Source organism: Gavialis gangeticus, unplaced genomic scaffold (genome assembly GCF_001723915.1).
Source record: "Gavialis gangeticus isolate Ggan-Ray unplaced genomic scaffold, GavGan_comp1, whole genome shotgun sequence".
NCBI classification, from domain to species: domain Eukaryota; kingdom Metazoa; phylum Chordata; order Crocodylia; family Gavialidae; genus Gavialis; species Gavialis gangeticus.
In genome coordinates, this window is record NW_017729002.1 from 8,676,015 (window position 1) to 8,700,770 (window position 24,756).

The window sequence follows — 24,756 nt, forward strand, 5'->3', positions numbered from 1 at the left end:
TATTTCAATAAAGGGCATAGATAGGTCCTCATTGAAGAAAACGAAAAGGGGGAGTATTGCGGTGGAGATTCTACGGCATCGCAGTGTCTAAAAGGTGACAATTCTACTTAGAAGAACCCTTAGCTGTGTATGTACGACATCTCTGACCAGGGAAAACTATAAACGGGTTTCTAGTAAGTGACATTCTTGGTTTAAGTATTGTGTAAGTCTGCAGCTTAAAAGTCTATCTTTTAAAGATACAGGCTTTCTAGTGAATACAAACAATGCCATGCCTGAATAAAACAAGGCAGACAAGGTTTTTTGGGTGAATCTGATATCGTTTATTAGACCAACTTAAACAGTCGGAAAAAAATTACTAAGCAAGCTTTCGGGTTCAAAAACCCTTCATTGGGCTACGGAAGTTTCTGCAGTTGGTGTGTGCTCTTCCTGGATGGAATGAAAGCCAGGCTGGGTGCTGGAAGCCCAGGTCAGGCTCAGGGAAGCTAGCAGCCCGCCTGTGTGGCTTTTTGCCCCATGCAGCATCCCCATTGCCTTCTCTGGCTGCCACCACACCCACACCTTCTGCCACCTGCCGGCACTCCCCCAGGAGCAAGCCAGCCCTTCCCTGGGCAGACCCAGGCATCCTGCCGGCCACAGGAACGTACTGAAAGCAGCAGCGAGGGGCCTGATCCTTTTTTCTGCAGAGCCTACCCACCTCTCCTGCAGCCGGGGGGCAAGCTGAGGGGGCAAGCTGACTAATGGCCGCAATATTCCAAGTTACAACACTGCAAACTAAACTACATTGGGATATAGTTTAGTTTGCAATGATGCAAATTCATTTTAAATTTTTTAAACTCACGTATGTGTAGTGTGACACCATTAAGCCAAACCAAGGGAAATTTTGGTCACATGTATATCATGACATCATCACTTGTACAAGCACCCACAGAGCCTGTGCCAGGGCTTTGGAGCCCAGTGCAGCTGATTGTAGCCTTCCAGCTGCCTGCTGCAGCTACCTAGAGCCCAGGCTGATTGTGGCAGGCAACTGGAAAGCTATAAATTGCTGCACAGAGGTCTGAAGCCCCAGCTGGGCTCCATGGTAGCAGCAGCTGCGCGTGTGCCTTAGGGCACACAGTGGGGAAGGGGCCAGGGACGTGCTGCCCCAGGCTCTTCCCAGCCATGCGCCCAAAGGCACGAGCACAGCCGCCACCACCACAGAGTCCCACGAAACTGTTTGCAGCCTCCTGGCTGCCTGCCACAGCCAGCCAGGCTCTGAACAGCTACCACAGAGCTTGGGCTGCTTGCAAGCAAGGCTTGTAGCCTCCCAGCCACCTGCTGCAAGTAACCTGGGCTCTATGGCCAGTGGCAGCTGCCCAAAGCCCAGGCCAGCTGTGGCGCACCAAGCAAAATGGCCTCATGTGCCACGCTCTGGCACACATGCTGGTAGTTGCCACCCCCTGATTTAAATGTTTTTTAAAACAGACGTTTCCTTGCACGTGAGGTTCCATTCTGGGGTGAGTTCTGCACTAGGGCTGTGCGAAATGGCAGCGTTCTGTTTTGACCAGTGTTTCAACAGAACAGAGTTTTATTTATGAATTTTGTTTTGATTCAAAACAGCTGTTCTGTTTTGTTCTGTCGAAATAGGGTAGAAACGGTGAAACTATTTTGACATTTCACCCATAGGTTATAATGGGGAAGGACAAAACAGCCTGTAACTTTGTCACGTCTACCTTGATTTCAATGAAACTTGCTGGAATAGTAGCCCCTTCTGAGGGCATGAAGCCTGCCAAGGTTCACGGAGATAACTGCAGGGGGTTTGAGGAAACTGCACCCCAAAGTTTTGAAAGCAAAACTTGTGTCGTGTATGTGTGAAGCCACAGTGGGGTCAAAACTGTAGGCGTGCTAGCCCCTGCTGAGGCCACAAAGCTTGCCAAGTTTCAACAGGATAGGTGCAGGGGTTGGGGGAAACGTCACCCCAAATTATTTAAAGCAAAACTCATGTCACATGTATGCGTTAAGACACAGCAGGGTCAAAACTGCAGGGATGCTAACCCTTGCAGAGTCCACAAGACCTGCTAAGTTTCAAGGAGATACGTGCAGAGATTTGGGAGAAACTGGACCTCAAGCTGTGGACAAGCAAAACTCATGATATGGCTGACACTGTGTGTGTTAATGTGCAGTAGGGTGAAAGCTGCAGGCCTGCTAGCCCCTGCTGCAGTCATGAAGTCTACCAGCTGTCAAGGATATAGGTGCAGGGGCTTCTGGGTTCTGGGGCCTTGCACCTCTAGCTGCTGACAGGCAAAACTTGTGTCATGGGTGCTTATGCAACTGTGTCTATCTTGGGGCACAGGGCGTGGGGGGAGGGAGAACTACTGCAGGCCTGGCTGCTAGGCCCTGCTGAGGCCACAAAGCCTGCCAGCTGTTAAGGAGACAGGTACAGGGGGGTTCTGGGGCCCTGCACTCCTAGCTGCTGACAGGCAAAACTCAAGACATGGGCACTTCTGCAACTGACCGTCTCTGTCTTGGGGCAGAAGCAGTTCCTGGCTCTATATTGATTCTTTCCTCTCCTTAGTCTGTAGTTTCATAGGTGTTAATCCTTGCTCATTAACTCATTATCCTAGCTAGCTACTGTGTTACGCAATCAATCATGATTCATTCAGGCACCAGCTCAATACACAGTAGTTAATGAGCAAGGATTAACATCTACAAAACCACTAACTAAAGAAGGGGCTACCTGCAAGTTTCATCCAAATCAGGCCAGAAATGACAAAGTTATAGGTTGTTTTGCTCTTCCCCATTATAGCCCATGGGCAAAACAGCGAAACTTTTCAACTTGCTTCATTTTATTTTGAGGCTGGTTCGACTATATCTGTTCCACTTTGATTTTGCTGTTTCGACCTTGAAACGGGTCGAAAAAACGTTGAAACAAAACTGGCAGCAAAATTTCGCACAGCCTTATTTTACGGTTTATTCATGGCACACTATTCTTTTTAAATGGCAGGGAAACTCTTAACCATAACAACTTCAGTTACTGCTATTTTAATCAAAGTCTGTTCTAATTCGTGGAAACATTATTTCACTGAAAAGTAGCTAACTCCCTATTCATTATTTCCAACAAAAAACAATGGAATGCTGCCAGCGAAGTCCTTACCTCTTCTAAACAGCGGGCTTCCTCCTGTTGATTCTCTTTCACAAACTCTTCCAGAGGATATTTTAGTCTTGGAAATGGAGCAATAGGCCAGTCCAGTGATGGGATATCTAATTTGTGAATTGCTTTAGAGTGAGTTGCAGCTAAGCAACCTATACCCAGAAAAAACAAAATTTAAAACAAAAATGAACTAGGAAGAACAAGGAAAACAACATGCCAGAAGGTGGAATCCTGGAAGGATCAGATCATTCTTTTTTAATTGCTATGTGAAGATGTGTTTATATTTGATTTTCTGGAATGCCAACTGATTGCGTTTGGACAAGCACAAATGGATTGCCACTAGAAAGGTCACTTCCAAGCGTTAGATGCATCTACACTACAACGTAACAGAAAAGCTGGGAGAAACTGGTTGCAGGCCAGTGGCAACAGAAATAATCCATGCTTTAACAGTGCTGAATCAAGCTACAGCACTAGAAGTTTCATGTTGCAGCCCTGTCACAGAACATACTTAAAATATGGAACTATCTAATCTGCACTGCAAGATCCAATATCATCAGACAATATCTTGTAATTAAATCTCCTCAAGACAATAGTTTTTTTAATTATGCAGATGCAAAAACTGAGAGCCTAGAATGGAATTGGGGATTTCCTGACAGTAAATATCCAAAAGATCCAAAATTGACCCCGTTCCAATTGAATTCAATTGTTTCAGTACATTTCTAACAAATGCCATCACCCCCAGATTTAGGTTCCAAATGTTTAACAGACCCAAGATTTCCTTAACTGATTGCATTTATTTAATCAAATACCTTGCAAGATCTGTTCATTTAAAAAAGTATACATACAATGAGATAGTTATATGCTGCTGTAGCTGATATCAGCTAAAAAGGGGGGAAATAGGTTACCTGACATGCTTTGCTTACCCATAGTTCTTCCATGAAATGCACCCATAAAGGACAAAATACTGTAGTCTGGGCAACCCGGAGCCTGGAGTCAAACACAGACATATCACTAAACTATTCACACAGGTAGGTGGCAGTGTAGCTTATTTTAATAGCAAACTAGATGTGATTATATAACTGGACTGAAGAACACAAAGCATTCCACAAGTGAAAAAAATGGAGAGTCAAGAATGCATCCAGCAAAGCAACAGGAAAGACCATAACATTTTTTTGAGTTTTGGCCAATGTACCAACTAATATACGAGAAGTTTCATTTATGCATAAAGCGCATACAACATTCTACTGAGCACATTTCTTTGCAAAGAATCAGATCAGCATCAGATTGATTTGCAAATGCTAAACAATCCCCACAACATCCCCAGAAAAAGGTTGTCATGATCTACCCCATTTTAAACAAACTGAGGCAAGCAGCAAACTGCCCAAAGTAAATTTAGGACCCAAGACCTTGATAGGAGACTTCACTGGGATTACCTCACATGCTAATAAGTATTTGAGTAAGTATTAGTAGGACTGAGGTCTGCTCAGACCACCATGACACACCAGCTTCACGGACTTACTGAAAAATGTTATTGGCTGAAAAATAAACCAAAACCAAAATATATAGAAACTGCATCTGCTGAGTTTTAAAGAGATACATGGTCTTGGTGTAAAAACCCCTATACGTCTTCTCCCTAAACTTTTAACTTATCTAACAGTTTCATAGAAACATTTCTGCTGTAATGTTTCATAAAATGGCCTAAGTACATATATCCCTAAGTGAAAATCCAAAATTTTCAATAGTTCCCCTTTAGCTAGTGGTGTTTTAGTACCACGACATGCTAAGGACCACTGAAAAGACAGCAAGCCCCACTCCTGGAAATATGGGCAGGAAGTGCCTTAACAGAACATACCAAAACCTCCGAAGTTCAGCAGTGGACACGGACACCTCATATGCAGCAAGAGCAGTAGCCTCAGTGTGACGTCACATTGTCCCTTTCATAGCTTTGCCAATAAAGACTGTGACCTTTCTTGGTAACACCAGAAACAACCTGAGCCTTACACATTGTGGGGTGAATCTTAAACTACACTGTGCTCATGCAAAAAGTAACTGGGGAAGGGTAAAAGTGACTAATGTACTTTGCCTCTTCCCTCAAACCTGGGGTTTTCTGAGCAAGCACAGAGCAGTCACGGGGTTGCTTTAGTTTGTACCACTTGGAATATCTGTTGTAGGACCATTCCCAGGGTTGCCAGAACAGCTTGTCCTCTTTCTCCTACCTCCCACCCTGCCCTTAGCCCACTGTAAACGTTACCCTTTATTAAGAACAATTGGGATATCTCTATCTCTTTCTTTAAAGAGTTGCACCCCTAGAGCAGCACAAAGCCTACCTACCCTAGGTCAATGGATTTGTCATTCCATTCAATTCCAAGATAGTTATGTCTTAGGAGATGCCCCCACATAAATGCATTCCCTCTCCTGCTGCATTAGTAACCTCACATTACTGACAAGAGCAATTGGGGTCAGAGCTGAATAGAAACTTTGGAGGCTTTCCAGCTGCATCTTCATTTCTTGGTCCCCATAATGATGATGGCAATTAAACTACTCCATGGCAATTAAACTAACCCCTTAATTTTAAGTCATTAGGCCACAGCTTTCAGAAAAATTAAGACGGCTGTTAAAGTTATGTTATTTAGAAAATTTCTGTATGTTACTGCTCCCCACAAACTCTCCCACATGCACCTCTCTACCAGATGGCATATCATATGAAGAGGGCAATTTTAACAGGAGTCATGACAACTCTCTGGGAGACAAGAGGATACCATCATTTGGCCTGGAACCTTGTTGGAAGTGAGCTGTCTATCACCATTCCTTAAACGTACAGATTCCAGAATCCATAGTACTGTTGAAAAGCCCTATTTTTTCCTGCAACTAAATCAAATACTAACTTTGTGGACAATAAAATAGAACAAGTTACCTGGTTAATCATGCAAGTTTCCAGTTCTTCCTTTGTGACGCTATTATGACCCCTTTCCTTGTTCTGCAAATATAATGAAAGGGTTTTCCTTAGCTGCAGCAAGTGAAACATGCATTATTGGCAGCTAAGATCTTATTCTGCAACATCCCACTGGTATGAAGTTATTAAAACGATTAGCCAGAATGTAAAATAACAGACCTGTGTATTTTGTTAAGAACTGAGTATATAGTATATACTGAGTATATTCTGCAACATCCCACTGGTATGAAGTTATTAAAACGATTAACCAGAATGTAAAACAACAGACCTGTGTATTTTGTTAAGAACTGAGTATATAGGGGCCAGAGCAACCATAAAACTAGCAGTTGTAATCTCTCCAGAGCAGGATAATTCCCTTTCACTTATGCTAGAGACAGGGACAATTGGGCCCAAATCCACATTAGAATTTCTATGCGCTAATGTGATATATAAATAATAATAAAGACATATGCACTTAATATAATAAGTGATGCTAATTCAGCTAGTTGTTCATACAATACCAACCATCAATCAACATTCCATTAAGTACGTATAATTATCTCTCATCTGCAGAGATATCTGATAAAGGTTTGGTCAGTATTCAGTTGTTTTGCTCTATTAGGAGAGACTGCAAATAAGCAAAGTGAGCAGACTGGTGAGACAGTCAGAGGTGCACAGGTTTGCATTTAATAGTCAAACCCAAACTGATCAGTGTTCAGTGCCTGTGAGTATAAAGGTTGATCTCTAGGTGATACACTGCTGCAAAAAGCCACCCTCGGTATTTTGACTCACCCTGTACCACATGAATGTTACTTTAAAGGCATTTTCATTAGAGCAAGAGCCACAGGCCATGGTGAAAACCTGCTGCAAGCCCTTAGGAGCAACCTGCCAACAAAGAGGAAAAGAGAAAGCTGAATGAGTGAGCACAGTTATAGAGCTGTGTAAAAGCACTGACTAAGCTTGTTATTCTTTTACATGGGGTAAATTCAATATGGCACCTGTGCACAACACACCCTCATCTCCTCTTACAGGAGACTCCTCACACCCTCCTCTGTTAAGGCATGGATGGACAATTATTTGGGCTGAAGGCCCACTTAAGGAGTTTTGATGAGCTGTTGCAGGTGGGGATGCTGACCCAGCCTCAGTCTCCCATCATGGCTGTTTACACCATCCAGCATTGGAGCGGTGGGGAGGCTGAGGGGCAGGGAAATGCCAAATGATCCTATCTGGCCCAGGCAGGCGCCCACTGCAGAGACATGCAAGGAGCAGATCGTGGCTCTGTTTCAGGCCCTGCCACATGCTGTCACCACCAGGCAATCCCAACCCTGGCCCCACCAACCCATCCTGCTCCCCACCCACCCACAGCCTCATCCATCCCACCCATGGCTGAGCGTGCCTGACTGCAGGGGTCCCAAGCTGGTCTCCATGGAGACCTGCCCACCCGCTCCATCTGGCATCTTTGGCAGTGGGTGTGGGGTGGATGGTCCAGGGTGCCTGGGTCCAGTGGCAGCAATGGAGATACCAGCAGTGGCAGCTGGAAAGATCCACTACTGTGGGAACTACTGGGAAACTGAGACTGGCTGCTGCACCACTCGGCCCTGTGGACTACAGATCCTGGCATGCCCAAGAGCCACATACGGGTATAAGGTGGGCTTTGCTTCATGCCAGGCAGCACCTCCATGCCCGGGGGCAGCGGGACTGGCTGCATGTGCCATGGCCTGGGCTGCCCTCCATGCATGGGCCAGGCAGGGCCAAGGGACCCTCTGCAAGCCAGATGGCATCACTTGGAGGGCTGAATCCAGCCCATGGGCCGTATTTTGCCCTGTGTTAAAGCAAATAAAGGTTTGCCATCAACTCTGAAATTTATCTTGCAAAATTCTCTACGTGAGAGCATCACATTTCACTTTACGGATCCTTTTCTCCATAGAAAGGGAATCAACAGCTAAATGAATGTTCCCAATTCAAATTTATTTATTCTGTGTGTAACAGGGGGCCTTCTTGGGGCCTGATTTGCCTTTGGCCCACCCACCTGTTTCTGGGCCAACCGCCCGCCTTTTTGCTTGTCATGCCTTGCTGTTATCTAATTAATTATCTTAATTAGGTGGGAGGCTACCCAGCTCCACATATTTTGCATACAGAGATGACATATTATGTTTATTCTGGAAGAGACTAGAACTCTCCATGGGAAATGAAGAGTTCGAGGCCTCTTCTATACTGCATTATAGCTAGCTAATATGGGGACCAGACAGATGGGATACAAGCTGTTACTTCTGTAGCAATGTAAGTGTGGCAAAACCTCTCCAAATTTAATCCTCATTCAGGGGTAAAGTTAGAGGGACTCAGCTAATTTTTACTGCTACAGGATTTAACAATTAGATTAGAACAGCTGCTGTGTGTTCCCCCGTCCTCCCCTTTTTACAGCAGCCAAAATATTTGTCCATACCTTCTAACTGTGCAGTCATTTAACACTGTGATTTAAAAGACTGCTAAGACCCTTAGTCTTGTACTTTCCAAGTTGCATCCTGAATTGCACTTTATGAAAGTGCATTCGGAGATTGAAAAGGAGGCAGACCACCACCAACAAAAAAGTTGCCTCTGACACATTGCTCCTCAAGCTCTACAGCTTAATAACTCTCAACATTCACTCCCTTTATTCATAATATGTATATTTGATAATCCAGAATAATAGTAGTTCTAACCTTTGATTCTCTTTAAGAAAGGAAGAAAGAAAGAATAGTACCACCAAGTTTAGTCTTCTGACAATGTTGCAGAATTCTAGTGTCCTAAATCCTTTCTGAATCCACCTTCAGTTGTGGCTTCAATTTCAAGTTGAACATTGTAACGCTCAAAAACGTGTTCTTTTAGGTGCTTGCTTAACTTTAGGGCAAGTGAGTAACCTCACTGCATGAAATATTTTGTTTGTGCTATCTCCTGAGCCCCTTCCATGGTGTTAAAACATGAAAGTATTCATCCAGATGGCTGTTTATAATAAATGTGTAAAAGCTCCAACATTTATATGTATGTTAAAAAGTACCATTTATGTGGGCAACAGGAACTTCAGATCCTTCCTTTCTTGGTGGCAAGAGGAAAAAGGGTCAGACCACACATGAATTTTAGAAAGTCTGCAGATTGAGAATATGGTACATCATTGTTCTTTCTTAAACTCACCGAAAGCAAAGACTCCTTTAGTTTTTCAGTGAAGTTCTCTGGAGGTAAAATCCCTAGAGCAGGTCTGTTAATAAAAGTACTCTGCAAATCAAAGGAAAGACAGCTGTAAGTACTATAAACATTATAAAAAAGGTAACATTTTAATGACACTTAAAATTTAGCAAAGATAAATAAATTAAACTAAGCCTGAACTTTACTGACATTACTGGAAAAGCTCAGTATTTCAAATTATGGCACAGTAATTTGAAATGGAACTGGAAATATTCAAGTTTTCATTAAACAATCCCATCTACTGCACAATCCTAAAGTGTTATTTTTGCAGGTCACCCACCTTTGAAAAGATAGTCTAGACTGCAGTGAAATAATTCCCCTTTAATATGGATCTTTTATTCCCCAACCCAAATCTCAGTTCCTTTCACATAGAAGAATAGATTTTTTAAAGTCTTAATTGCTTGTCTTTGGTTAAAATGGCTAAATCTAAATTTAATTAAGGTAGCATAACACTTTCTTCCTTATTGGGCTTCAAGGGACACCAGTTCTGAACACTGTGGACATAAACATCCTTCAGATATTATTAAGATATTGAATTTGGAGGATGAGAGGAAATAGACAAAGATATTTTCAAAGGACAGGACCTAAACCTGAGAAACAAAATCAGCTTCAAGTATCAGAAATACAGTTGGTACAGTAAAAGTTTCTTTGTAGTAAAATTGTGTGCATACACTCTCGCCTTTACAAAATCCTGTACATATAATAGTGGGAAATAAATTAAGGGACAAAGATGCTAGGTCAATGTACACAATTTCCTTTTGTATTAGGGGTGTGCATTGATTTTGGTTCAAAAAGTTTGCCTTTCCTGACCCAATCAATTTTGGGTGAAGATTCTCTTAAATTCTGCTCAGCCTGCCACCTCATGTTTGAAATGTTTCTAATTAAAGGTTTGGTGCCCTGATTGCCTTTATTTGCATTGCCTACTTCCTTGGAGTTTGAAGTATATATTTTAAAAGGACTGTATTTTAGGCAGGTTTTCCTCTGTGCTTTCTGATGGTAAATTTCTACTTTTACAGTGTAATGACATGCTGAGCTGATAAGGATGTTTCTCTACCATTTCATTTATACTGTGGGTGACCAGGTTCTCTGGACAACAGCCTCTCCTGACATCATCTCTGAACAATTTGGCTAGTTCCTATAGATAAAAATCCTCTCCTCATTTTTGTCTAGATAATGATTATGAATTTCCTTCAGAGGTAATTTACTAGAGATGTTCTTTCAAGACAAGGTCCTATTTCCTAGTACACTCTATGAATTTCAAATAAATTTCCTATTGTATGATGGGCCTCATCAGGAAGATTTTTCCTTTTCCATATAGCCTGATCAAATAATAAAAAAGCCTTTCCAAAACAACTTGCTGATGATCCATCAGTGAATTATTTTGATACTGGTTCCATTTATCAAGTGTATGATTTTGCTTTGGTCTAATTTTAAAGTTTCTCTACATATGATAGCTGTTGATATGATCTGCAGATTTTTCGTTTCACTGAAATGCTTAAAACTCTTTGGTCGTGTCCAGATGAGCGAGCATGCGTCTACTGCAGCATCTCAAAGCAGTTTGAGACACTACAAGAGGCATGTGGAGAACAAAAAAATGGGGTATACATGGAGGCAGGACCCAGTTCAGTCTGAGGATGTGCAGCTCTGGCGTGCAGTGCTGGGACCCACAGGTGACAGTAAAACCTGGCCCAGTCCTGCTCGAGGCTGTGTGCCAGCTGGCTGGGCCAGTGCTATGTGCAGCCACTGGGTCTGAGACAGTGCCACGCAGCCAGGAGTCTCTGCCAGGACCAGGCATGAGCACCCTGATGGCCACTGTTTCTGTGAGGGAGCTGTGCATTGGCGGGGAGGGGGAGGGGGAGGGCAGCTGGGGGACTCACCCCTCCCACATAGTCTCCCCAACCTCTACACACTCTCCCCACACTCACAGCCCTCCACAATCCACCCACAAACCCTACAGCCACAAACCACCCCCCACAAAACCTCCACTCCCAACGACATATCCACAAACCCCACCCTCCAACCCCCGCACAAGCTCCACACCACCCCCACAAACCTCACCCCCACAAACCCTAGACCCACCCCTACAACCACCCACAAAACCCTCACATCTATTTCCCCCACAAACCCTACATTCCACCCCCCCCCCTAAATTTCACATCCTGTGTACTCACCTGCCAGGTGGAATGGGACCTGCTGGCAAGAGCCACTGCTGCAGGGGCAACTGTCCCAGAAACCACTTGGGAGGTGAGATGGGCTGGGGGTAGCGATGGAAGTGGCAGCAGGAGGGTGTGTGCGAGGGAGAGAGAGAGAGAGAGAGAAATGGGGGTTGGGAATGGGGGAGAACTCCGAGTAGGAGAGGCTACCAGAGCTAGGCTTAGAGCCCCACTGGTCCCCTAGAGCAGTGGGAGGCTGGCCTGGAAGGGAAGGGGCTTGCACAGCCCTGTCCCTGAGCTCCAGTCAAGGGCTTCCCAGAACCAGTAAAGGGTGCACTGGGGCCTGGGCACAGGTACAGGGAGCAGAATAGCAAGAGCTGGCACTGCTCGAAGCCACAAAGAAGCAGGTGGGATAGCTGCAGCTGGCCCCATGTCCTGGTGCTGGAATGGAGCTGCTGCCGGGAGGGAGCTAGTGGAGGGGAGGGTGGGGGCAGGCAGGGGCTGCAGGTCAGGAGGGGCAGGGGCATGGGCAGGGCACCGGTATCCAAGTGCTGCTCTGTGCCCCACACCCTATTGAGCAAAGGGGGCAGGGGCAGCTGATTTTTCTATGATAAAAAAAACAAAAGCAAATGCCAACAAGTATAGGTATTTAGAATTCATTTTATTATGACAGAGGCACTGACAGGCTTCCAAATTGCTTTAAAATTGTAAATATAGCAATAAAACACTGCCCAACTGATGTTTCTATATAGTGGCATTTCATTTTAATTGCAGAAGAACACAGATTTTGGGTATTTTAATGAGAGAATTTGCAGGTTTTTTTAATCAGAGAATTTACAATTTTTGAACAGGGAACACTGGGATCCCTGATGGTGAAGTACGTGGCGAGACCCAGGCAGAGAAGCCTGCCCAGGGCCAGCACCAGGGCCCCAACTGGAGGGCAGACAAGGTAGCTAACCTCATAGCCATTTGGGGCCAGGAGGACAAGCTTCGACAGTTTGAAGCAGGCCACCAGAACAAGCACAACTTCAAGGTGATAGCTGCCTAGATGGCAGAGCAGGAACACCAGAAGACATGACAGCAGTGCTGCCCGAAGGCCAACGGTGCAGCCACGGCCTGCTGGCAGCTGGCCCAGAGATGTAGGAGGCTCTGCTGCGGTGCCCATATCACAGCCCAGACAGCTGTGAGGCCCTGTCCAGGTCTGGTAGGCATGCAGACATGGGGCTGCAGGTCCAAGGGAGCTGATGCTGTTGCAGGTGGCAGCAGGTCACAGCCAAGCAGTAGCCTCCACCGCCAGACTGCTACAGGGTGCAGGGGCCACTCTAAGTTAGAGCTGCTTCAGGAGTCCAGCCGGCACAAGCGGCTAGTGCCCAGTTACAAACTCGCTGGGCCGCAGAAACTCCTGAAGGCGAGTAGCCCTGAGATGCTTGCCAGAGCAGCTTTTTATATAGCTCTAGCTCCCCCTAGCTGAAGATCTGGGAGGAGTTGGGCAGGGTCAGTTTGTCCCAGGTGGCACAACTTGCCTCACACCAAAGTGCATGTTCAGGCATGTGTGCTGAGGCAAAAATCCCCAGCACAAATTTGTGCCACACTTTTATTAGAGCTGCTGCAAATGCACATGCCTGAATGTGTGGACACGCCCTTCTAGCCTTGCATACAATTCTGGGCTAAAGCAAAATCCATTATATTAAACAACCCGCAGCAGAAGAAATAAACAGAATTAGTTGAAGGAAAATAGAGAGGTGAATCTCCCTTTACACATTCTCCACTTGAAAGCCAGCATATAATTGAAAGCTTAAAATTTTTCTTCTATTACCGTAAGTAGGAAAATCCTTATAAATGTAATTGCACTGGACCAGCAATTAAATTTATAATTTTGTAAATGATAAAAATTTATATAAATTGATATAAAATCCCCAGGGAACCATGTGACCAGAGCCTTGCAAACAGGTGCGCTTGTAGGCCCCACATGCAAGGTAGCATGGTAGTTTGCGCAGGAGGGTGAGCGGGAGGGCCCAAGGCCCTGCCAGTGAGCACTAGGGAAGGTAGTCATAGCAGTAGCTGGACTACCAGTGGCACAACGAGGATGACCACATGCCGCACCCCGAGGATCCCCTCAGAGTCTGAGACCTCCCCCTCTGGCACTTCACCCAGACAGAATCCATGGTTCTGGGCTCCAGGCAGACGGAGCCTCTGGCTCTCGGCTGTGGGGGCTCCCTGGCATGATTCTAGGCTCATGGGACCGGGAGCACAGCTACCTCCCCTTGCGAGGGCTGCTCCACTTTGGAGTCTCTGGGGTGCCAGATAGAGGAGCTCGAGGCTGCAGTTCAGAGACTGCATGCCATCAGGGATGGTGAGCTGGAGATAGACTCCTACTGCCAGGCCCTTCACCCCCTGGAGACTGAGGGTAGACCAAGGTCACCTTCCAGGACAAGAGAGGACTTGAGGATCCCCTACAATGTCCAGCCAGGGGGTTGGACCAAGGTGGTCAACGGACCCAAGGCCTGCTGCACCAGGGTCCCCCCTGGAGCTTTGCAACAGGTATGAACCTCTTGCAGCCTCTGTAAAACCTGAAGAGTTGCCAGCTCCTGCAGGCAAGGGAGAACGACTCACAGCTACTGTCCCTGCTCTCCCTAAGGGCACACGTAGAGTGGTTGTTGTGGGAGACTCCCTCCTGAGGGGGACTGAAGGCATGATCTGCCGCCCTGACCCCTTAGCCCAGGAGGTCTGCTGCCTCCCAGGAGCCCGTTTCTGGGATGTAGCAGAGAGGATCCCAAAGCTCATCCAGCCCACCAACCACTACCCTATATTCCTTATCCACATGGGCATGAATGACCCTGCTCGAAGCAATCCCAGCTGGGTCATGACAGGCTACAGAGCTTTGGGAGTGGGGCTTAGTGGGTTGGGGGTACAGGTGATGTTTTCCTTAATCCTCCCAGTTTTGGGTTATGGACTGAGGAGGGAGAGAAGGACTGAGGTAGTCAACCAAAGACTGCAGCGTTGGTGTCATCATGAAGGCTTTGGCTTCCACGATCATAGCCTGCTCTTCTGTGAGAGAGGAAGTGGTCTGCTGGGAAGAGATGGCCTCCACCTCACTTCACTGGGGAGGAAGCTCTTCTCGGCCAGAATGGCTGACCTGCTTGACCAGGCCTTAAACCAAGCCCACTGGGAGATGGGGGGACTATCGCCATAGCAAGCCCACTGGGCAACTTTTGCGAAACCAGCAGACTAAGGCACTCAAAGGAATCTACCCTTACCCCAGCCCTGGAATGATGTTCTCCTGGGAGTGTAGGGAAGACTAGGGCCTCCAATGGGACACTTACCTGCCTGTATACCAATGCCAGGAGCTTGGGAAACACACAGGAAGAACTGATTCTTCTGCTAAACAAGAATGACTACAATCTCATAGGAATAACAGAGACCTGGTGGGACTCCACCTATGACTGGGCCATAGGTATAGACGGCTATACCCTGTACAGGAGAGATCATGCAGATAAAAGGGGTGGGGGGAGTAACTCTCTGTGTCAAGGAAAGCTACATGTCCCTGCAAGCCAACATTGGAACCCAGGGTGGACGACTGGAGACACTCTGGGTTAAAATTTGTGAACATGGCACAGGGGATACAATGGTTGGAGTCTACAACAGACCTCATAATCAGGAACATGAATTCGACCAGGAATTTGCCAAGGAACCTGGCTGAGGCTGCATGTTCCTGGTGCATGGTTGTCATGGGAGACTTTAACTACCCACACATCTCATGGGAAGAGCACTCAGCCAAATCCAAACAGTCGCAAAGCTTCCTCACATGCATGGACAACCTCTATCTGACTCAAGAAATCTATGGACTGACAAGAGGCAAAGCACTGCTCGACCTGGTACTGGCAAAGGGGGATGATCTAGTCAGTGACCTAATGATTGAAGGAAAGCTGGGAGACAGTGACCATGAGCTGATCGCTTTCACTATCCATCGTAAAGCTGGCAAGTCAGTCAGCAATGCAGAAGTCTTTGACTTCAGGAAAGCTGACTTTGACAAGCTCAGAAGGCTTGTTGGCAAGGCCCTAAGGGACTACGACTTGAAGGGGAGGGAAGTTCAGGATCAGTTGTTGCTCCTCAAGGGAGTGATCCTGAAAGCTCAAGCAATGTCTGTTGCAGGGCATTAAGGTGCCTCCTCCTCTAAGAGCAGAGATTGCCTGGGGAGACAGCCCAAAGAGCCAAATAGGAGCCCAGGTGCAGGTTACCATGACAACTGGCTAATGAGGAAATTAGCCGCACCTGCACCTGCACCTGGTCAGCTGGCTGGAAGAGGCAGGGGCCCGGGCCCATATAAAAACCAGGGCTGGGACCAGGCAGTTGAGTTCCCTGCCAGCAGCTGAAGGGGAAGGAGCCTCCAGGGAGGAATGGCCCAGAGACATGGCAGCCATCAGATACGCTGCCTTTAGGGCTAATGGGGCTCCAGGAGCCCACAAGGTACCTTTGCCTACTGGGCACTTAGCACCAGAGAAGAAGTTTTACTCTGTTAAAAGGGGCAGAGCATACCCTGAACTTTTGTGTTACATTACAGCCCAGGGGCTCATATTTATTTGCTGTTTGATAACACTGGTGGTTTGGGTGATGCTATTGGGGAAGGAGGAGGCCTCACCGGGGGGGCCGACTACAGTGTGGCGACCCCAGTGCCAGTGTGGACGCAGTATTTGGGGTGCACAGGCTCTGGCGCCAGAGGGCCCAGTGACAAGGGGGTGGCTGGGCCCCGGTGCCAGAGGGCGCAGTGACAAAGGGGGTGGCTAGACCCCAGCACCGGACGGCACAGTGACAAAGGGGGTGGCTAGATCCCGGTGCCAAAGGGCGCAGTGACCAGAAGAGCCCGGCACCAGTGAGGGGTACAGAGACAGAGCTGCAGAGAGCCCAGGGAGGACAAGGGGGCTGAATTATAGCAAGGCTTAGGCGAGACAACATCAGTACCATCTGCGAGGCTTGGGATGTGGTAAAGGGGTGGTTGGAGCCATGCATATAGCCCAGAAGGCTGAGGGCTACATTCATCATGAAGCAGGACGCCAAGGGGTCTACAAACCCCAGGGTTCAGTAGGATTCAGCAAGGCTATGACCAAGCATAAAAGATCAAGGGCAGCCTCCCTATACTAATAGTACCAGCAAGACATGGCGGGCAAGATAGAGGGTGCCTGTTGGGCAAGACTGGCATGGTTAAGGAGCCCTAGGGGCAACACGGCCATCCCTAGGGACCCCACCCTGTTACAATGCCAATCCCATCTCGGAGGAAAGGTAGCAAAAGGGGCACAGCAACCCCCTTGGCTCTGTAGGGAATTTGTGAACCTCCTGCATCTAAAAAGAAAGACCTATAAAGGATGGAAGACTGGAATCACCTCAAAGGAGGAGTATTCCGCATTGGTCCAGACCTGTAGGGAGTGAACCAGGAAAGCCAAGGCTGTGACCAAACTCCAACTGGCTACATGTATCAAGGACAATAAAAAGTCCTTTTTTAGATATGTGAGGAGCTGGAAGAAAAGCAAAGGTAACACTGGACCCCTGCTAAACCAAATGGGACAACTGACAACCGATACCTAGGAAAAAGCCAACCTGCTTAATGGGTATTTTGCGTCGGTCTTTCACTAGCCCCAAGGGACCACCCTGCTCAACACAGTACAGGATGGCTAGGGTGAAGGAGAATTGTTACCCTACATCACAGTAGACCATGTAAAGGAACACCTTGAGAGGCTGGACACCTTCAAGTCAGCTGGCCCAGACAGTTTACACCCCAGGGTACTTAAGGAGCTAGCAGGCTTCATAGTTCAGCCACTGGCATGGATCTTCGAGAACTCATGGTCACGCTCAGGTGATGTGCCTGAAGACTGGAAGGCCAATGTGGTGCCTATCTTCAAGAAAGGGAGGCAAGTAGGTCCAGGGAACTACAGGCCTATCCGCCTCACCTCTATTCCCAGGAAGATCTTGGCAAAAATTATCAGAGACCATTCTAGACAAACTGGCTGATGGCAACCTCCTGAGAGACAGCCAGCACGGGTTTCTTGCGGGTAGGTCTTGCCTGACCAATCTTATCTCCTTCTATGACCAGGTGAAATGTCACCTGGACAAGGGAGAAGAGATTTGTGTTAAAAATCTTGACTTTAAAAAAGCCTTTGATCTGGTATCCCATGATCTCCTCATGGAAAAATTGGCCAACTGTGGCCTTGGCCACAACACAGTCCAATGGCTGGGGAATTGACTTTGAGGTCAGACCCAGAGAGTGGTAATTGATGAAAGTAAGTCATTGCGGTGTGCCATGATCAGTGGGGTCCCTCAAGACTCCGTCCTTGGGCCCATACTCTTTAACATCTTTATTAATGATTTAGACATTGGTGTCAGAAGTGGACTGGTCAAGTTTGCTGATGACACAAAACTTTGGGGTAAAGCATCCGCACCTGAGGACAGGCTGGTGATCCAGGCCGACCTCAACAGGCTCAGAAAATGGGCGGACGAAAACCTGATGGCCTTCAATACCAAAAAATGCAAAGTACTCCACCTAGGGAAAAAAACCCCTGCAGCACGCCTTTAGGCTCAGCAGTACTATGCTTGCTACCACCACTGCCGAAAGGAATTTGGGTGTCATGATTGACCACAAGATGAATATGAGCCACCAATGTGATGTCGCAGCTGGTAAAGTGAGCAAAACTCTAGCTTGCATCCATAGATTCTTCTCAAGCAAGCCCCAGGCTGTCATCCTCCCACTGTACTCGGCTTTGGTAAGGCTGTAGCTGGACTACTGCATCCAATTCTGGGCTCCACAATTTAAAAAGGATGTGGAAAAACTTGAGGGAATCCAGAGGAGAACCACATGTATAATCAGAGGCCAGGAGAGCAGGCCCTATGATGAGAGGCTAAGAGCCATGGGACTCTTCAGTCTGGAAAAGCGCAGGCTCGGGGGGACCTGGTGACTTATATACTTATATAAGGGGTGTAACATTAGGATCTGGGGGAACGCCTGTTCACCAGAGTCCCCCAAAGGATGATAAGGTCAAACAGTCACAAACTCCTCCAAGACCGTTTCAGGCTGAACATAAGGAACAACTTCTTTACTGTCTGAGCCCCCAAGGCCTGGAACAGACTCCCTCCAGAGGTGGTGCTGGCAGCTACTCTGGACTCTTTTACAAAACATTTGGACGTCTATCTTGCTGGGATCCTTGCCCCTAGCTGACTTCCTGCCCCTGGGGCAGGGGGCTGGACTTGATGATCCTCTGAGGTCCCTTCCAGCTCTAATGTCTATGAAATCTATGAAGCACTCACAGGCCAAAGATGAATTCTGTCACTGATTATTGACCTTTTGGCAGCATCTTTCAAAGCATCACTGCTTCTGTACAGATTCCTCCATGTTCCATGAATATCTATGCAACTGCTTCAAGTTATTACTGCTTAAAGGCATATTTGGATCCACACACAGAGTTCTGTCAGCGGTGACATTTCATTTTATTCTCCTTTCAGGCCTATGACAATAAAGGCACAGACAGAAGAGCAGTTCTAACTCACGGTGCTTTGCAGGAAGCATCAAGAATTAAAATGATCCCCTGGACCCAACAGAAGTTCCCTATTGGTTCCTGGGGGTTGGGGAATCCCAGCTGCTGTTCAGAGTGGCTGCACGCCTGCAGCTGCTCTCCCCTAGCAATGCCCCTCGCCACTCCCAGCCCTGGCACTATTTTCAGAATGGGCGGGGGGGAAGGAGTGGTGGGAGCTTGTTCTGGTGGTTCCCCAGCCGGTGGCAGAAGGTAGAGGAGGTGAATTGGAGCATGCCCCCCAACTCCCACAAGGGACTGGGCCCTTTTAAAGCATTTTGCAGCCATGCTATTCTGTTTGGTCACCGCTGTAGAGTGCTTTCAGGGGCCAGATCAGGTGAAAACTGTCACTTCAGTCTGCACGTTAAGTGGCAAGCATGTCCATCCAACAGCTCACTGTGTGACCAGGGGTAAGGCACCTCTGTTCCTTATCCAACAGTACACAAAGCAGTGCTATGGTTACCATCACATCTGACTGCCTTTGATTTCCCATCCTGAATGACCAGGTTGCCATTTGGAGCTACATGAAATGGGAGCAGCCTTTGCCCTAAGGCCGGAGCAAGATTTGAACTCGTATCTGGAACCATAACAAGATATCTAAAATTCTCTGATCTCTTCAGTGGAGGGCTGTTTTCAAAAACAGGTACAATGTAGTCTGATGAACACTGAAGACTAAAACAACCCCGTGCATTAGTGTGAAGTAAAACATTTGATTTTAGCAAAATCTTAAAGCTGCTTGACTTTGTTTTTATTTGTTGGCTTTTATTTTGGCTTTTCCTTTCCAGCATTCAGCTCCAGAAAGATGTTTCCTTTTTGTTTTTTCTTTTTCTTTTTCTTTTTCTTTTTTTTTAAAAGATTGCTACTGTCAGTTGTAGCCATGTAAAGTTACACTGAAGATCACTAGGCTATTATATGTGCACATAAATACAAGCTACTCAAGGAATTTCTAGAACAATCAGGTACAAATAACCAGGTATAATCCTATGATCCTATAAACAAAATCATTCAAATAGAAAGCAATGACATTGTCTGCCATTTGTTGTTGTCCAACCACAAGTTCCCTCAATGTTGCCAATTTTAAAACAAAACAATTATTGCTAGTCAATAATAAAATGTTTCATGCTTACAAACTGGGGGCATTTTTAGCAGAGGTGCACCAACACATCAGTCTGATATCAGATCAGTACCCATATAAAGAAAATTTGCTATACTGGATATCGGCCTGATGGGGCCAATAATTTGGCCAATAAATGCTCGTGCTGCGCACATCCACAGCACAGCACTCAGGCAGTGAGGAGCAGAGCTGGCAGCGTGGACAGCTGCCACCAGCTGGTTGGTATGTTGTGGTGGAAGGGGAGAGGGGAGGGGAGGGGAAAATCAATGTCCCCCGTGGTGAAGGAGTAGGCAGAGGCAGGCACTACCCAGGCTGGAAGAGCAGGGAACCAGCTCCCGCTGCTGCGCACACCCCGGGAGGGCATGGGGGGGTGGGGGGAGGTGAGGGAGCGTGTGCCTATAGTTCTTACGCTTGTCAGCTGTTTTACTTTTCCCACAGCATGCTACTTCTTATATTAAAAGGTGAATTAAGTACAAGTCAGTGCTGAGTAGTAATGCATTACACTAGGAGAAAAATTAAACAGTCTATGTTTACTAAAAGTCATCATCAAAATCATGGTCTGAAATATACTGGATTAAGTCTATTTGTCTCATGTATGGGTCTACAGAGAAAGACTACTTTCCTACATATTTTCCAAGGCAAGGCAATCTATTACATGCCATTTGCTATCCCTCAGTCTTTCTCCTTGACAGACAAGCTGGGAAATGCATGGAATGTGATTCAGGGATTGAGAGATACGAATCATTACATTAACAATGTATAATAAAAGCATCTTACCCAGATACTTGAAAAATCACAAAAGACTGAACAGTATGTAGCAGGATGTCATTCATTTCCAAAAGAATGCTTATTTCATAGGCTTAAAATTAATAAATACAAGTACAGATGTTACTCTCCGATTGGTTAAAAAACTAGAACTAGTTTTGTGTATACTCAAGGTCTTAATTTTCATTATATGGAAAAATATTCATGTAAAACTGTAGGTAAAATCATTCATAACAGATTAATAGATTATAGGCCTTTATAGTCATTTGGCAACATTTACGACTAGGTGGATTTTTCTTCTTTTATTGTTAATGAGATGTAAGCACTGAGAGAAATAGAATGCTGATATCAATCTGTTATAGTCGGTGAAGATTCGTAGCTGCTTTCATGTCGTGATACTAGGTAGCATTTTATATATATATGTATGTATGTATGTATGCATACCTGCCTGCCTGCCTGCCCAAATATGCCAATGAAGTAGAGCTTGGTTACAGAGTTTGTTCAAGAACACAGTAAAGAAATTCATTAATTTGAAAGGACTGGTCTTTGAAGGAAACATTTATTTCCTGCTACTCCCCCTCAAATTCTCCTTTCTAGAACATGAACAAAGTCTTTGCAAATATTGCACAGCTTTGATCAAACCAAAGACAAAAAATAAAATAAAAGTAAAAATATCCACCCACATTCTAAATGGATTCATTAACAAGCCATTTTATTCAGTTAGCACAAGATAAACCATTAGCAAAGCAGGACTGGTTTTCATCATTCACAGTCTTAAACAAATCACTTACCAAATTCTGTGGCTGCTGTAGAAGCTTTATTAGAGATGGATGGCTGTAACCTAAAACAAAGGAAGAAAATTACTTTCATCTGGTTTCAACAAACCCTTATTAAAATGTATTTATATTTAATCTAACAGATACATTTATTTAATAAGTACCCATGATAGAAAGAATAACTCTACCCAATATGTTTTTTTCTTAAATGTGATCTCTATTTAACTTCTACATGTTTTTAATTAACAGCTGGTCCTCCTATAAAGCACATCAAATTCTTTTCTTCCAACAAGGGCCATTAACTTCAGTTGGCTGTGAGATGAATAGACCGTCAAGTCCCAAGAGAGCATGCTTTACTACTGGACAGTGTGGTATAGGTGTGAGAGCCTAATACCAAATAAGCATTACAGTTTGGCACCAAATAACAAACAAATTTTTGTGTAAGTGAGGCTCTTTGATGATGAATCTCTAGTCATTATTTTGTAGTGCTCCCATCCATTGAGTAGTAGAAATGTGCTTCCTCTTCACCTTTGGTTTATACCATATTAACACTTTCTGTTGCTCTCCAGTGCTGAGTGCCTCAGTTTCTCCAGATGATAGCAGATACAACTTTCTGCTAGGTCAAGGCTAAAAATGTTTTTGGCTGTAATTCTTTTGCACATAATTATTTAATGAAGCAATCACCATGGAATTTTCTTCAGGCTGAAACAGATTGCAATCTCACTGTTCTTTGTTAGAATTATAATCTTGAATTGTTTGACTTAAATTACCCTCATCAAACACTGAACATCAGGCATCCATTTAATACTGTGTATTCAAACCACAGTCCCCAATGATTTGGCCAAGACAGGGAGGGAGCCATCTTGACTTCAGTGCAGTGAAACCCTCTTACACCAGCTTAAGTGGTGAATTACACACCAACTTTTCTGTCAGGCTGCACATGCATGACACTGGCTGCATCAGAAAGCCAGCCTCAATAACAGTATTGTCTCCTCCTCAAGGCCTTGCCTACCTCTCAAGTTTTAACTACAGAGGGGATGACTATTCTGCAAGTATCACCCCAACGTTTACAAAACCAGGAGGGGGAGAAGCCCAAGTTGCATCGTTCCACTCATTGCTCCTGAACTTGTGAACTTTGCAGCTGAAGGCACATTGATTAGGCTTCTGTGCCCCTAAAGTAGTAAATTCTCCCACAGTGAACATCACATGAACTCAGGCATGGGCTTAGACTCTTCTTCATGCACGAGCAGCAATACATTATGGCTATTCCAAAGCTGTGTGGGTCCCTGTTGCTTCTGATTTTTTGCCCACACAGGTGTAACCTGCTATGCCACACCAAAGCAGACCCATAAGTTCCTTGAGCTTGATCAGCAGTGGGCAAAAAAAAGTCTGTGGGGTGGATCCAGCCCGCCAAGGTATTCTATCCAGCCCATGGTGGGAACCTCTGCTCCACCCAACACAAGTGTGGAGAGGTGGTCCAGACCATGGTGCATGCAGCCAATCCTGCTGCCCCTGGGTGCACAGCAGGGCAGAGGCAGTACAGAGGCCAGATTCAGCTTCCCAGCAGCCCCAGCTCCTTCTGGCTGCCACTGTCAGTGTCATCGCTGCTGGACCCAGCCCTGCTGCCCAGGCACCCCAGCCCACCTGCCCCACACCCACCACTGGGGGCCCTGAATAGAGCAAATGGGTGGGGCCTCTGCATGAAGACCAGCTCAGGACCCCCATGGGCAGGGCATGCTCACCTACGTGGATGGGATGGGGCCACAGGCATGTGGGGAGCAGTGTCCGAGAGTAGGATGGGTGAGTAGGGTTTGGAGAGCAGGGTGGTGACAGCACAGAGGCAGGGTCCAGGGCAGAGCTCCAATCCAGATGTGTGAGGAGTGGATTGTAGCTCTGCTCTGGGCCATGAATCCACAGTGTCACTTCCCCATGATTCCAGCCCTACCTATCCATTCCGCTTCCAGATACCACTCCCCGCCTGCCCACAGCCACATCCCATCTGCCCGGCTCAGCGCACCCACAGGGATACCAGCTGATCTCCATGGAGACACTGCCCACCCACCTGCTCCATCTGGCACCACTGGTGATAGGTGCAGGGCAGACAGGCCTGGACTGGATAGGATCAATTGCCCTCCCCCCCCCGCCACACCAGAAAGGTTCATACACCTCCTTCCCCAGCTTGCAACACTTCACCAAAACTCTCTAAGTGCCCCTCCAGTCCACATAATTGCCCAGTCCTGGTCTTGAAGTTTTTTGGCAATGCCTGCTGCTGCCTTTATACTCCCACTGCCCAACTACATGCTGCTCCAGAAAGCCAGGTTCAAAGCCATGCTTTCAGAGTGATTCATTGCCCTCCTCTTGACTTTAATAGAAGGGGAGTAATGCAGTTCCCAGCTTGCAAAAGAAATATCCTAGTTCATTTAATCAATATCAAATGCATCTTTAAAGGATAACTAAGGTGGGGGGAGATAACCATATGTTTACAGTAATTATTACATTAAAAACTGTCTTGGATTTGAAGATTACTCCCCTTATAATTAAGGAATTTGTAGGGAAAATTACAAATTTGTTAAAAATTGTCCATGGATAAAATCTAATTAGTAGGTCTCCTTAAGTTTGCATACCCCCTGCTGTGGCAGGGAAGTCAGCAGCAGGAGGTGAGGGGTTAGACCCCCTTCCCTTGCTCCCCTTCCCTTTGTTACCTTGTGCCTGATCCTATCCCTGCCATGTCTGCACCCCCCCGTCCTGCCTACCCTCACCAAATGCCACCCGCCCTGCACCTGCCAACCACACCCTGTTTCCCCCAACAGCTTGCCTCCCCACTCCCTGCTCCCACCTGCCCCACCCCTGTTATTTTCTGCTGCAGCTCTGTGATTCCAGGGCAGTCAGCAGCAGTATAGCCCTGACCCAGCTTCAGGCCAGCCTGGCTAAGGAGAAGCAGTAGCACCTCCCACCCAGGATGGGTCCAGGCTGGAGGGCCCGGCTGCAAATACCTCACCACACTTTGTGATTTCCCTCATGTGCCCTATCCCCTACCAAATGAGCCATTCTGGTCTGGGGTGGGTGATGACTCAGCTCCAGCTTCAGTCCTGAGGTTGGGTCAAAGCCAGAGCT

General features: G+C 46.4%; 1 protein-coding gene across 1 annotated transcript in view; it reads right to left on the minus strand.

Moving 5' to 3' along the window:
* Window positions 1-24,756, minus strand: part of ABAT (4-aminobutyrate aminotransferase) — a 141,420-nt gene that overhangs the window by 23,798 nt on the left and 92,866 nt on the right. The window contains exons 6-11 of the mRNA XM_019507479.1: window positions 21,658-21,707; window positions 9,228-9,308; window positions 6,852-6,944; window positions 6,042-6,104; window positions 4,051-4,114; window positions 3,131-3,279 (exon numbers count right to left, since the gene is read on the minus strand). Of these exons, the coding sequence (XP_019363024.1) occupies window positions 3,131-3,279; window positions 4,051-4,114; window positions 6,042-6,104; window positions 6,852-6,944; window positions 9,228-9,308; window positions 21,658-21,707 (500 nt within the window). The remainder of the gene's footprint in view (window positions 1-3,130; window positions 3,280-4,050; window positions 4,115-6,041; window positions 6,105-6,851; window positions 6,945-9,227; window positions 9,309-21,657; window positions 21,708-24,756) is intronic.